The following is a 16,011-nucleotide window of genomic DNA, read 5'->3' on the forward strand; positions in this document are numbered from 1 at the left end:
CTTTGTCACTTTTGAAAACTTTCCAGTAGTAAACATTTGTATGTCACTTGACTATCAAATAATATTGAATATTTATTATTCTTTTGTTTTCTGATGTCAAAATGAAGTTGCTTTTTAGTCATTTTTCATTACATTACATTACTCATTTTTAAATTTAATATATGAATTATGAATTTTTAATTTAAAATTATATTGCTCAGAAATAAGAATGTAGATATTTTTCTAAACTTCTAGATACATAATAATATTAAGAAAATATTGGAAAAGTGACCATAATTAATCTGTTTTAATATCTATTCTTGAGCTGAAAGTATTGTTTAAAAGTTTAGGTTTCTAATAGTTTAATTTAAATATTTTAGCGGATTTTGGGCTTGCTAAGAGAAAATATAACGAAACCTTGACTTCGGTTGTAGGAACAATTTCTTATTGCTGGTAAGCTCATAATTATTAGCTCTATTTTAATATTAATGACTAGTAACCTTACAGCATTCCATATTAGTGAACATGCTAATAATGTTTCGAATGTTGTATCAGTATGATGTTCTATGACTAGGAATGTGATTTTAGTAACTGTAATTTTTATCAACATTTTTTTAATATTTTATCATTTAATTTTTTTGTTAAATTTAATTTTAAGATCAATTTTAATGTCATGTTATCATATCGAACAGAGCAAATTTAATCCTACAAGGATATGACAACTAATTAAATACATTCATTTTCACAATAATAATAATAGACTCAATCCTCCTCATCAGTGGAGGGTTGAGTCTGTTGGTTGGCAAGGAGTCTAGAGGTGGTATGTTATTACAGCCATTTTGTTTGTTGGTAGATCTTGGTAGAATTCTTTGGTTCCTGTCATTAATAAAACTGCAAGTTCTTCCTTCTATTGTTGAGATAATGGGCTTTAGTTAGTTTTAAATCCAAGAAAAAAAAAAAGCATACCATTAGACTCTTGTTAACAGATAAATCTTGTGTTGGTCTAGGAAATTGAAAACTGATTGTTATCATTGACTCAAAATTAAGAAAGCATCATGTTGCTTCTATATCTTGGTATTTTTTCTAAGGCTTTCTTTTTAAATGTCTCCATGCAAATGTTTGCTAATACTAGAAAAAAAGAATATCCCATGGTATGAGTGTTAGGAATCATTGTACTTAAAACATAAAGATGTTTCAAGGAGGACCATAATTTTTTATAAAGAATTTACCTCACAGTAAAAGAATAGTTCATCAGTCAAGACATTGATAAACAAATTAACTACATCAAAGCTCACTAACATATCATGTTCATCAAAAATTGATTGTTGAAATCAGTTTTGATGAAGTGTTTTGATTTTTTATGAAAGATAACTGCCCTGTCAAGCTCTTTATTAGTTTTGCAAACAAAATTCTTTTGTTTACAAAAGAATAATAATATAAGGAATTATATGTATGTTCATATTATAATTGTGAGGCATATTTATTGAGATTACTTCCAAACACTCGAAAGTTCAATAACTGCGGCAGTTATACTTTAAGTATCATGCATAATAGCTTCACGTCTTTCTTTATATAATCTTTCTACTAGAAAATGCTTTGCAAAATGGACCCTGTATCTGGAAGAAATAGCTTGAAGGGTAAGATCAGATTTGCCCATTTCCTGATATCTTGAATTATATTGATATTTTTCTGAAGTGTACACTCACTCATCTTCCCTGCTGGACATAAAAAATCCAAGAAAAAAATTGTTTTTTCAGATAGGACAGGAAAGTTGACACTCAACTGAATTTTTTTTTCGAGTTGTAAATGATATACAGATCAGTGTTCCTCATTCTTTGCAGCAAGTGCATAACAAGAATGCACTTGCTGCAAAGAATGAGGTGTACACTCACTCATCTTCCCTGCTGGACATAAAAAATCCAAGAAAAAAAATTGTTTTTTCAGATAGGACAGGAAAGTTGACACTCAACTGAATTTTTTTTTCGAGTTGTAAATGATATACAGATCAGTGTTCCTCATTCTTTGCAGCAAGTGCATAACAAGAATGCACTTGCTGCAAAGAATGAGGAGCATTTTCTTTCACTGCATATCTCATTTAAAAGTTTTTCAAAATAACTACTTTAGATATACAGAATATCTTTATATCCTCATCTTTTTTTATCAATATTCTTTTAGAACATTTTGCTACCTTCATAATATTTATATGCTTTCTTCTCAAGTTATCCCATTTTGTAAGATTTATCAAACATAAATCTTACCTGTGTTACTTGAAGAGGCTAATAAAATCATGACAGTTTTGTTTGCTTGGAAGTGTTAGATCTTGAATGGGAGAATTTATAAAAAAATGAATTCATTCAAGATTTAACAAGTCTAACATATCAGCAAGGAGAAACTTGTACTTAAACTATCAAAAGGATTGTAAATAGGGGTATAAATAGCTTTAAATGTAGTATTATATAAGAAAACTTGTTTATTCAAATCTAAGTAAAGATTTCCAGTTTGTAAAATGTAACTATAAAAGGGTATTCTGTGTGAAATAAAATGTTTATCAAGATGTAAACAAAAGTCCAAAGTTTGCAGGCAAACGTTTGGCTTGAGGCATAAGCATTTACACGGAAAGCGGCGCTAGTTCATTTTCCCTGAAGGTGCTACACAAGGTGATGTGGTGTACCGGATCATCTCGTGGACAAAGGAGATGAGTGCCATGCAGAAAAACGCGGCAGTAAAGAGGGCGCCAAGGATGCAGAAAATGCGTTTGCTCCCTTCTCTTGAGGCTTTTTGTCTTGTTCTCCTGATCCTTTCCTGGTGTTTTATGTGGTTAGACGTTGGGCCTCTCTCTCGCCTTCTGATGGATTCCAGATCGCCCTGAGATGTTAGATGTCGGCACCCGCAGTTCCACCGCCCTGACTAGCTATCTCCTTGGGACGGAATTCCTGAACCGGCAGCTATGATGAGAATAAGCGGCATCAGAACCAGACAGATGTAGCACATCACCAGATTTTCAGTATTTCAGTAAAGCCAAGTAGGATGACCTCTATGAGTAACCACGTGGATAAAGGCCAAGTGGAGATATTCTGACCCCAATTCAAGGGAGAAGGAACAGGCTGTGTAAGGCGAAAATGTGAATTAAGTGACTGATCTGTTAATCTTCCCAAGAGTTGGTAACATACAGAATTTTGTTATTCCTTTCCCACTTAGAGTGAAGAAATGTCATATAGTTAGTGAGCAAGGACAATGTAGTATAGAACTCTTAGGTGATTATCGATGATAGCAGTGGCTTAACTTCACTGAGCATTTTGTTAGAGAAAGTTTTTAGATGATTTGTGACAAGTATTTTATGTGAATAACTAATCTAATTTAGAAGAGAACAGAATGGACGAAATTTAAGATTTGTATAATGTGTAGTTTAATGCTTAATCTTATAGAAGGAGCTTATGATTGTATCCATTTGTGTTTTAGTTGGTTTAACTAGTTCTTTACTTTAGAATGACATAAAATTGATTTGAGTGCATGAATGTAAATGTATAACTTTAAGATCTCAATAAATGTGTTTTATGTTTTGTACCTGACATTAGCCTGAGAATGAATTCAAATTACCACTCATAAAAATGTAACCTAAGCGGAGTAGAATAGATGTTTAAAAGCCACAATTGCAAACGATATTAAACATAGTTGATATTCAAAATTTCAGTGCTAAGAATAAGTGTTAAATTCTTCACCTCTGTATGTTATCTGAGGGAGTTTCCCTGGTTAAGAACTCCTTCTAACCTAAAGATATTGGCTGGCGTAACAAATAAATTTGCCAATATCTGATCGGGAGACAATCTCAGACAGTAATCACAAAGGATTTTGTCCGAGTAATTGATACACGTGGTTAATCTAGAAATCGGCCAGATATATAGATAGTCTTTCTATATTGTGTACTGAAGGCAAAATTTAGGTTTAGATCTTGAGAGAAATTAGATCTAAATAAGGAAAAACAAATATAAATTAAAACAAAGCCACGAAGAGGTGGTGTAACAGAAGATAATCATGAAAACAGTTATACTTCAGGTCATTCCTTTAACCAAAGGAATTATGAATTTAAGCTAATATTTTCTTCCGTTACATAAATTGAATTGTTTTGTTTACAGCATGTAAAAAAAATTATATTTACTTTAAAGAAAAGCAATATTCTTTTTTAAAGACCTTGTGATTTCATAATGTGATCCATATAGAGATGAATAATAGTGGAAATGGCATATGCCTTTTCTTGTAACTGACTTCACATCAAAACATCTTCCTGTATCTTCTTAATTTCTGACTGCTAACTCTTACTCTGTATAATGTTCCATTTACACCATATAAAAGTTGTTCAAGACATGGTTTTGAAAACAACTTTTCTCTTGGCACCTCATCATATTCCTTTTCCATATCTACAAAACATAAATATAGTTCCTTTTTATATTCCTATAATTTCTCAACTATTATTTTTCTTTAAGTAAAAATCTGATCTTGATAACCCTATTTGGCTTGAACCTAGACTATTCATCTCCCAAGTTCCTCTTCCACAATTTGTTTTGGTATGTTTCAAATATGCTTGCATGTATCTTACCTAAAACTGTCTTCTTTTAAGATACTATACAGTTCCACTTTGATTATACCTTCTGAATTATGCAGTGTAGCCTAAAAAAATTTTAAACATTTCTGATTGAAATAATTTTCTTCAAATTTTTACCACATATCAGGTTTCTGATGGTTTTTGTACTGCAAGTATATTTTGTACTCCTCAATATTTTCTAGCAGCGTTTTCTTTCACTGCATATCTCATTTAAAAGTTTTTCAAAATAACTACTTTCGATATACAGAATATCTTTATATCCTCATCTTTTTTATCAATATCCTTTAGAACATTTTGCTACCTTCATAATATTTATCTGCTTTCTTCTCAAGTTATCCCATTTTGTAAGACTTATCAAACATAAATCTTACTTGTCTTACTTGAAGAGGCTAATAAAAATTCTGGGGATGAACAAGCTAGATTCAGGCCAAATAAAGGTTATTAAGATCAGATTTTTATTTATAAGACAGATCACAGGACTATGATTTGTACTTAAGTTTTGTAGATCTGGAAAAGGTGTATGATAAAGTGTCAAGAAAAAACTAGGGCCACAGGGTTCTATTCTTTCATTCATTTACTCTCTTTCTCCTATTTATCAGTGGCCTACTCCAGTTGGCCACCAACCCAATATACACTGCATTCCTTCTGGAGGTTTTATTCGTTTGCATTAGTGTGCAAGGTATGATGAATGTAATGGAGGAATTCAGTGTGTTGTCATCTGCAAAATCTTCTACTTCACTACATTATGACTTCAAAACTATTTTTCATTGTAGTTTGAATAACCTCTAGCAAAATGCAATCTTGTTTTTTTCCCACAAAAAATAACTTTTTTTTTTTTTGCAAGCTTTACTTTCACCCAATGGCCTGGATGTGTATATATGTCCATGACATGGATGCAAAGTGCCCAATGAAGTCAATAATATGGATATGAAGCATATATTTTTGACATATTTTATTCATATGGCTGTTTAGATGGTTAACAACACCCAAATCCCTTGACAAGATGAAAATATGAAACTATCTTTATATAATTGTTAGATTCATTTGGAATATGAGTTAATGTATACCAGAGTAATTTTGGTATTAGAATAATATGGTTAATAAGGGAAAAAATAATCACAAATAGTTTTGTATCTTTAATTTTGGAAACCAGTATATATCTTTATAAGGATTATTTCTTTTTCTCTTCCATTAAAGTCCAGAGATAGTGAAACATGAACCATATGGTGAAAAAGCTGATGTGTGGTCACTAGGATGTATTTTATATGAGATTTGCAGTCTCCATCCTCCTTTCAGTGCATCTAATTTGTTGGCATTAGTCACAAAAGTGAGTAAATTGAATAAATTATCATTTTATTAACCTTGAGTTCAGTTGTATCATAATAGTGTTTTCTGTAATAATCATAAGCAAAAAAAATCATCTTCAATGAACCTGATTCAGTAATTTGACTTAAAACAAATGGGGGGGGGAGTATTATTCCACCATATAATGATACATAAAAGTGGAGCTTTTAATGAATATTATGGTTGACTTGCTAACTAATGATTTGCTTAATTTAATTAGAACAGTGTTAAACATTAATATCAAATAGTAGACTAAGTAGTAGATGATGATCATCTCACAATGGTACCACTATTATCTTGCTTAATGAGAACAGAAGTAGGTTCTGCTATCTTTGATTTCTGTTGTCCTCTCTTCCATGTGCAGTGCATGTGACATTCTTCAAAGGTATGCCAACCAAACATGCTACTGCATGCATCCAGAACCTTAACCACTAAAAGTACAGCAGAAAAGTATTTCTACAGGCTGGCCTTTGTAAAGCTTGATGCTAGCAAATCAGATTTTCCAGCTGGTGAATAATCCTTATACCAAATACACTGTCAGATTGTACCTAGAGAAAGTCTGAATACAGGAATAAGAGGAGAGATGTTATCAGGGCGAGAGTGGTGAGGAGACTTGTGTTCCTTCTCTCTCCTCTCTCTCTCTCTCTCTATGTGTGTGTGTGTGTGTGTGAGAGAGTAAGAGAGACATGCTCATATCATATCTTTCCCCCAAGGCATACAGCATCCACAAACACTGCTTATCCTTTCCTTTTTATTAATCCTTCCACCTCAGAACCTGGAAGACAAAAAAAAATAATTCTATGGATCATGAAAATTATCTCAGCAAAACACAGTACTGAAAAAACAATCATCATCAAATTCCTGACATGTACCCTCAAGGGGTGTACAGGATATGATGGTACTACATGAAAAATTCACATCATTACTAACTTCCTATCTACAATTTTCCTCCAAATCAGTCTATTACTTGTCAAGACTCCAGTATTATTATTATCAGATCTTATATTTCTATTGTCTAAAGCACATTGTACCGTATCGATCCACGTATATATCTTGGTCTTCCTCTGAGTTGTTTTCCTGCCAACCTGCCAGAGAACACTTGTTTTGCTAATCTTTCTTTGCACATTCTGTTTAAGTGATCATACCACCTGAGATTAGCTCTGCTAACGCATTCCTGGATGCTGACAATGTCAAGTTCTTTCCTAATATCCTCGTTTTTAATATGATATTGCCATTGATGCCATCTGTTCACGCCTATAATCTTTCTCAGGACTCTCATATCTGTGGTCTCTAGTCTTTGGTCAAGTGTTTTACTTCTGACCCAGCTCTCAGATCCATAAGTTAAAACTGGTTTGAACATTGTCTTGTATACAGCTAATTTAGTGTTCCGACTAATTTCTCTCTTATTCCATATGAATTTATTCAATTGACTTCCCACCATACCAGCTTTGCTGATTCTGTTGTCTATTTCTATATTTAATTTACCATCTTTAGTAAAAATTGTGCCTAAATAGCTGAAATGTTTTACTTGTTCCACAGGTTCTCCATTCACAACACAGTTGACATTTTCAATGATTCTGCCTATTTTCATTGTCTTTGTCTTTTTATTGCTGACCTTCATACCATATTATTACAACAGCTATTCAATTTAGTCAGAGAATCTTGCAGACTTGTAGCAGATTTATTTAGAAGTATAACATCATCTGCATAAAGCAAAGAGCTGACATTAACATCTCCAATTTTGATATCATGTTTAATACCACTTTCCTTCATAATGTGATCCATATAGATAATGAATAACAGAGGGGATAATGTACATCCTTGTCTCACACCAGATTTAACATTAAACCATCTTCCTGTACTTCCTTCAATTCTGACTGCTGACTTACAACTCAAATAAAGACTAAGTATTGCTTGGTATAATGCCCCATTCACACCATATAACTGCAGCGTATTGAATAGCTTCTCTCTTGGCACCTTGTCATATGCCTTTTCCAGATCGACAAAACTTAAATACAGATCTTTGTTATATTCCCATGCTTTCTCGACTATTTGTCGTAAAGTGAAGATCTCATCCTGACAGCCTCTATTTGGACTGAATCCAGCTTGTTCTTCACCAAGCTTGTCTTCCACAATTCTTCTCAACCGTTTCTCAAGTATGCTTGCATAGATCTTGCCAGGAACACTCAGTAGGGAAATACCTCTGTAATTCTCACATTCAGTGTTATTTCCCTTTTTATATATGGGCACTATTAGAGCCCTACTTCAATCATCAGGAATTCGTCCCTCTGTCCAGGCTTTCTGAACTATGCAGTGCAGCCACTGTAAGACTTTTATACCACCATACTTCAGCATTTCTGGTCGAATATCATCTACTGCTGCTGCCTTTCCACATTTCAAGCCTTTGATGGCTTTTTCTACTTCAAGTATGGATATGTATTCCTGACTTTATGCCTGTTGAGTGTTTTTTACCACTGTGCTATCACTGCTTGTTTCATTTAGCAATTTTTCGAAGTAATTACTCCATACTTCAAGGATATCTTTTTCTCCTGTTTTCATGTCACCTTTATCATCCCTAACTCCTTTTACAGTGCTCTTTCCTCCATTTCTAAGCTTCTTCAACAACCTCCAGAATATCTTACCACCTTCTTGATATTTATTTTCTATGTTCTTGCCAAAGTCCTCCCATGACTTTTGTTTAGCTAGTTTTACACAATGTTTCGCTTTCTTACATTTGTCTCTGTATTCTCTAAGAGCAAAAGCTGACTTATTGCCAGGTACTATCAACATAAGACGCCTGAATGGCAAAGAAATGGAGCTAGCTGAGGAATTAGATAAGTACCAGATCGACATAATAGGGGTGACTGAAACAAAAAAGTCAAAAACTGGTGAGATCTTTCTGAGCAATAAATACAAAATGTTATATTCAGGAAAAAACAATAAATAACAAAAATACATGCAGAAAAAAAAAGCTTCCAGATCCACTTTATCAACATTAGGGATTTGATACCAACATAAATTATGTTCATTGCTGCCCTATAGGCATCAGAACATGACAATTTACATTGGTATCAAATCCCTAATGTTGATAAAGTGGATCTGGAAGCATTTTTTTTCTGCATGTATTTTGGTTCACAAAATCCAATTTTTTTTCTGCAGTTGAGATAGACAGTGGTTATTTCTAACTGAACCTCAACAACTGCTGTCTTTCTCAACTATGTGAACTGCACCTTATGTTTCCTTCAGCCACAAGGCAGTACATATGTCTTCAGCATATCTAATGTCCATGTCAGAGAGCACTAAAACTAGAATCCATTCAGCATTTTGTAGCATTCATTGTCTTTATTGCTCTCCAAATTTGGATAACTGCACAGATTTCTTTAATTATTTAGTTTTAAAGTTCAATTTCTGCTATTTGAATACTTAAACAACTGAGTTATCTCTTTTTGAAGACATCAGTGCTCACATCTTAGACTGCTTTTCCTGCTGATTAAACTGGAGATGATAAAGTATTGCTGTTAGCAATGATATAACATGTGTTGCCCATCTACCCACCAGAATATCAGATAATCCTTACCATCCTACCAATGTCCTTGACCTATTCTTAATCAGTTCTCCTTCCAAATCTACTATAAAAGTCAGTTCTCCCAAGTAATTCAGACCATAAACTTGTCTGGGTTCCCCTTTCTATGAAACACCCACACAGAAGACATAAGATTGACTTCACTCAGTCAGTCAGTCCTTTGGCATTACAGTTGTGGAAAAGGAGGATGACTTCTGCTTTCCATGGTCTGTATGATCCATTTCTTTTTTTTTCCCCTATTCTTAGTCTGATTGTATAACAGAAATAATTTTAGACAAAGGGAAGGCTTTCATCTTCTTTCACTCAAAATCCCTGACCACTGTCCAAGATTTAGTTTTTCAACAAGTATAAAAAAACAATCCAAGAAAAAAAGTTCGGTATGTCATAAGTGGCTTGAGACCAGACCTCTAGCTTCACAGTAATCCTATTAAGCAGATTGTGACAGCTGCAAAAAATCATTCTCAAATCTAACTTTGGAAAGGCCTAAGGCACAAATTTTTCCTTCTGCTCTGCCTTCTGATCTTCCATGCTTGCCTAGTTCATTAAATGCAGCCCTGGTTATTCCATCATGCTCTTTCTCTCACATCCAGATGGTACCATCGTAACATAACATAATCCATAGGCTGACATCCTGGTATCATTTTTTTTTCTTCTCTAACTCTTGGATAAATGACCATTGCAAATTACTTCCTACAGTACTAAGGACTTACTCTGTGCTTCATCTGATCTTTTGTCTAAAAGAAATCAGAAGAGAAATGAAAAGTTTGAATGCCAGCATATCTTCTGGTCCAACTAGAAGGAATGTTGCCCTTCTCCTCATCTCATTTCTCTCAAAAATAATGGATTACTCATATACCATTCCTGATCTAGCAAAGAAGTTTCTTTATCAAACTACCATCTTATAGTCTACCTTTTGCAATTCATTTACCAGTTTCTCTCTGGTCATTCAGTATATGTCATTGTGGAGCTTCTCAATTCCTGAAAATGCTGGAGATCACTGTACTTTTATTATATCCTTCCTCCTATAGATATAAATGAGATTTTACCACAAATTTTCTCCATAGTTATACTGATAACAGTACACTCCATTCCTCTTCATTAGTGTAATGTTCAGTCATTCCAAGCTTCTAGATGTTACTTAAACACTGATTTGTTTGCCATTCTATAGTGCCACAAGGATAACCTTGGAAAAATCAGTCCTCACTTATTTCTTGCAGGAAAGTTCTCTCTTTACTTCCTGCTTTGATAATGCCCAGGTCTCCTTCAAGATCAGATCTGAATATTATCAAATCCCCATGCTTCTTGGATTGACTTATATTTCTAGCCATGCGTAACACAAGTGCATCACTTCCATACTTTTTTTTTCCAGCCTGAAAGAAAGTTTGTATACCTTTCTGCTCAAGATTCCACCTCTTACCAGCACAACTATTAATATTGCATAAATTCAAATCTATCTAACCCTAATATTGTCCCACACATTTGGGGTAGTGCACCAAAAATATCAAATATTCTGGATGCTATTCAGAAGAGAATAGTTTGATTAACCCTTTAACTACTGAGAACATATTATTATGGGCTCGGAAATACATGCCAACTTTGCTGAGTCCGTATATGTACAGTTAGCGGGCCTCCCATATTCAGACAATTTTTTAGTATGGAAAGAATCATCGTAAGATATTCAAACTTCGCGGGTAGGTTCCTCCATCTATTGTCAACCAATTGAAGTTTACTTGACTTGGGTTTCTGTCCTTATATGACATCTAAAGAGAAAAATTTTAACTGGTGCAACTAATCATATGCAGCAGGATGCATAAACCACGTGACTGTGGGATTTCAGGGATGCCACAATATGGCATCTACCAGTAAATATCTGCGTTATCTTACTGATGATCAATTGATGAATTGTTAATAACAAATGAGTCCGGAGAAGAATTGTCCGAGTTAAGTGAATTGTGTACTTCAGACGAAGAAGATCCTGGTGATGTAAGTGTTACAAGCGAGCAAGATAGTGACAGAAGTCTCGATACGAACGTGTGTAAACGAATGCGAGTATTGTTCAAGTGGCGTGATGATGCATTTACTCCAAGTGTACATAAATTTGATAGCAGTAATTCAGGAATAATCACAGGTAATATCACTGATGATTCTTCAGCTTTAGATATTTTTGTACAATTTTTTACCATAGAACTAATAACAACAATAGCTAACGAAACGAAAAAGTTTCATACCTTCACCACAAATAATAGACCATCTTCACGATTAAGCAGTGGAAAAAATGTACGGTTAGCAAGAACTTTACATTTTTCTAGCTATTACAAAAAACTATTTTTCCACCTTCTAGATATGACCATATTCTAAATTCCCACTGGCTCTATAATGTAAAATTTGGAAAAAACAAACTTAGCAGACTACCAACTCATGCTTATCATAAAAATAATTCAAAAGTACCATATCCCCAGAACAACAGGGAGGTTGAAAGATGTCCATCACCTGGAGATCAACCACTGCATCTCAAAAAAAGGCATTTCCCTTCTCTTGTACCTTCTACTGAGAAGAAGAAGAATGCAGCTCAAGCTTGTTATGTCTGTTCCAATACCATTCTTTAGCAGAAGAAGCATCATAAGAGCCCGTATATGTGCACCAAATGTGACGTTGGACTCTGTGTACAGCCCTGTTTTGAAAAATATCATTATTATTATTATTATTATTATTATCATTATTACGGGCTACTCCAGGGAGTCCTTAGACTCATCGAGGGAGGCCCTAAACATCATGTTCACACAACTGTTCAACATTCTCACAGTATCTATCATACCTTGCCTTGAACTCGCTCACTGTCATAGCACCCACAACAGACTCTGGCAGCTTATTCCACTCATTTACCACTCTAAAAGTAAAGAACCCAGCTCTAACACCCCTGCTAACCACGCTCTTGCCCAGCTTCCATGGGTGTCCCCTAGTTCTCCCACCACCAGTCCTGATCTCAAAAATATCCTCTGAATTAATCCTATAGAATCCTTTTAGCAATTTGAATGTTTCAATCATATCTCCCCTTTTCCGCCTATCAACTAGTTTCTGCAACCCACAAATCTTCAACCTGTTCTCATATTGTTCATTCCATAGACCTGCTATCATCTTAGTCACTCGCCTCTGGATCCTCTCCACCTCCTCCCCATCAAGAAGGAACCGAGGTGACCAAATCTGCGCACAGTAGTCGAGATGAGGTCTTATCAGGGCTCGGTACAGAGGTACAATAACTTGCTTGTCTCTGCTTGTCAAGGTATTTTTCAACAACCAAGTGAGTTAATGAGCTGATTTAGCTACTTTTGCAATGTGCCCCCTAAATTTCATCTCCCTATCCACCAACACTCCCAAGTCCCTGGCCTCATCAATCTCTTGGAGTACAGTTCCACCAATGTGGTATACTGCTGCTAATCTTTTCACTCCGAAATGCATAACCTTACATTTTGTCACATTAAATTGACATCCATTCTCCTTAGTCCAGAACTCCAATCTATCTAAGTCATCTTGCAAGACTTTGACATCTTCTGCATTCACTATCGCCCTACCCAACTTTGCATCATCAGCAAACAAATGAACTGTCCCACTTAGACCCTTCCCTATATTGTTAATGAACAGATTAAACAGCTTATCTAGTTCAGCCGTCACCTTGTTATAAAACTTGAGCAAGTTAATGAGGCATGATCTACCCTTCACAAAGCCATGCTGTCCTCTGTACAGTATCTCATTTTCATCAATCCATTCCTGTATTTTTCCCTTGACTACTTTCTCCAAGACCTTGACAACGACTCCTGATATGCTGATCGGTCGGTAATTTGCAACCATAGTCTTGGATCCTCCTTTATGCAGTGAAACTATTTTCCCCTCTTTCCACGCCTTTGGGACCAAGCCAGACCCGAGACTCAGATTAAACAACATGGTCAAGGGCACTGATAATTCCTTAGCCACTTCATGCAAGACCCGTGCCGGTATACCATCCAGTCCCACAGATGTATTCACATTAAGGTTCTGTAATAGACTATTCACCTCCACTTCATTCATCACAATTCCCGTATAAACTAATGGTTCCTTCATTGTTTCAACGTCACCACCTGGATGATATACTTTTGCAAAGTGCTCGCTCAGTAACTCCACTATATCGACTGGTTCAGTGAACTCTTTACCATCGTCATTCCTTAAAATCATTTTGCCATGTACAGTTTTTTTCTTGCTTACAGCATATTGAAAGAACTGTTTGGGATTCTCTTTTGCTTGCATAGCTAGTTTCCTTTCATAATCGGCTTTTGCTGTTTTTACCACACTCGTTACCCTTCTAGCCTGCACTTTATACCGTTCGTGTGCCTGCAGGTCACCCCTTTCTTTAAATTCCCTCCATAGTTGTTTCTTTTTTTGTAGCTCAAGCTTAATGGTGTTATTTATCCATTTAACCCCTACTTGTTTCACTATTCGGACCTTAGGTATACAATCAGCCATAACCTCCTGTAAATGCTCTTTGACCACTTCCCATGCTCTATCGACGTCCAGCCCTTACAGTTGTACATGCCATGGCACTGATCCAAGCAATCTCCTAAGCTTGTCATACTTGCCAGCACGGTAATTCCACATATACCCTGTCTTAATCGAAAATTCCACACCTTTAGCCACCTCCCATGTCAAGACCTTACGATCACTCTCATGAATAGGTGGCAACATGGTCATATTCATTACAGTCAAATTTTGAGATGCAATTACCAGGTCAAGCACTCTCACACCCCTAGTATTTTCAATTACATGCTGTTTCAGATAGTTATCCCTTAATAATTGAATAAAATCCATTTCCTTCCTCACATGTGTCCTCTCCTCCTTCCAATCAATGTTACCATAGTTGAAATCCCCCATAATAATTACCCTCCTTCCACTCATTTCATCAATTTGTTTATGCATACCATCTCCACCATCTATTCCATCACCTGGTCTATAGCAGCACCCAACTGTATATTTTATTCTGCCAGTGTCAATCTCACACCAAATAGCCTCAAATGAGCTCCTTTCACTATCCTGCAATACTTCAATTCTCCTTGGCTGCAGTTCATCAGCTATCATCAATAACACCCCTCCCCCAATTTTATTCTCTCTGTCCCTCCTAAACATACTATAACCTACACATTCTATCCCACTAACTATATCATCTTCCGTCAGCCATGTTTCACTATTGCCAATAACCTGTGGCCAGGAAGAGCCAATCAAGGCCAAAAATTCTTCCTTCTTGTTCCTAATACTCCTGGCATTAGTATACATGAATTGCAGTGATCCCTTTGTCCCACCCCTATCTTGATGCGTTATTCTAAATGTCCCATTCCCATTTTTTGTCTTTAGTGCTGGCTCAGGTACATTATATACATTTTTACACTCAACTGTCTCACTGATGTCTGGATATCCACTTCCCCCCCTCCTTGGTAGTTCTAGCTTCCCTGGTTCTGCACATCCATTTTCACTTCATTCAGCAACACTTTTTCCAGTCTCCGCACACCAAGTCCATTCAAATGCAGGCCATCCATCTTGTATAAGTCCTTTCGCCCATCAAACTCATTCCACACGTCCACGAATTCCACACCACACCGTCCACATAACCAGCGCATAATGTCATTTGCGATTATGGCCCTCCTTCTAAACTCCTCTCTGTCATACCACGGTAACAGACTCACCATTCTAACTCTGTCACTCTTTTCTTTCGCTACCTTTAACAATACTTTCAAGTCCTCTCTCATAAAAAATTTATCACCTTTCAATTCATTCGTACCCGCCACAATTATTAATTCTTTCACCCTCTGTTTTTGCACTCTAACACTCTCACTTACATCCTTAAATTTCTCACCCGGTAAGTACGATTTAGTTACACTCCCATCTATTACTCCTCCTAATAACGAGTCACCATACAACACTCTTTCCTTCATTTCGGAAACTCTCCCACGCTGTTTATTTACGTTAGCAGACTCACTCTGGAAAGAGTTTTGCAGGTGCTCTAATTGCCGTTTCTTTCTTTCAAGATCTGCTCATATTTATAGGAACATCTTTGTAGTAATTTGGTGTCATTCCAAAGGATCCTATGGCTAGTATTAGTAATCCTATGTTCTGCTAGACTCAATTTGTTACATTTCTTACAGGTAATGTATGATTGATGTTCGGAAAGGTATATAGAAACAGATTGGCGTGTTTGCCCAAAGTAGAATAACTTGCAGTTGCATGGGACTGAATTGACTCCAGAGCCTCTACTCAGTAGCAGCAGAGGTGACATTTTGTGTTTTGGAGATGATATCATGGAACTAATTAAATTTAACAGGCTTGGAAGTTATGGAAATATCGAACTTCAAGGTATGAAAACTGCGCTTTGAAATGCCTTTGATTTAGGGATGGTGATTCTATGTGGATCTTCTCTTTAATGGAGAAAAAATGGTTGATAATCTTCTCTGTTGTTTTGGAGTTATAATCACTGAGAATGCTGTTT

General features: G+C 35.6%; 1 protein-coding gene across 2 annotated transcripts in view; it reads left to right on the forward strand.

Annotated features, from left to right (window-relative positions):
* The window catches only part of LOC150105647 (serine/threonine-protein kinase Nek10-like), a 268,426-nt gene that overhangs the window by 177,110 nt on the left and 75,305 nt on the right, over positions 1-16,011 (forward strand). For both annotated transcript variants that reach the window (XM_090394286.1, XM_090394287.1), the window contains exons 21-22: positions 360-432; positions 5,777-5,906. In XM_090394286.1, the coding sequence (XP_090250412.1) occupies positions 360-432; positions 5,777-5,906 (203 nt within the window). The remainder of the gene's footprint in view (positions 1-359; positions 433-5,776; positions 5,907-16,011) is intronic.

This window comes from Typopeltis vanoorti, chromosome 6, assembly GCF_054136105.1.
Source record: "Typopeltis vanoorti isolate ZY-2024b chromosome 6, IOZ_Tvanoo_1.0, whole genome shotgun sequence".
NCBI lineage: Eukaryota > Metazoa > Arthropoda > Arachnida > Uropygi > Thelyphonidae > Typopeltis > Typopeltis vanoorti.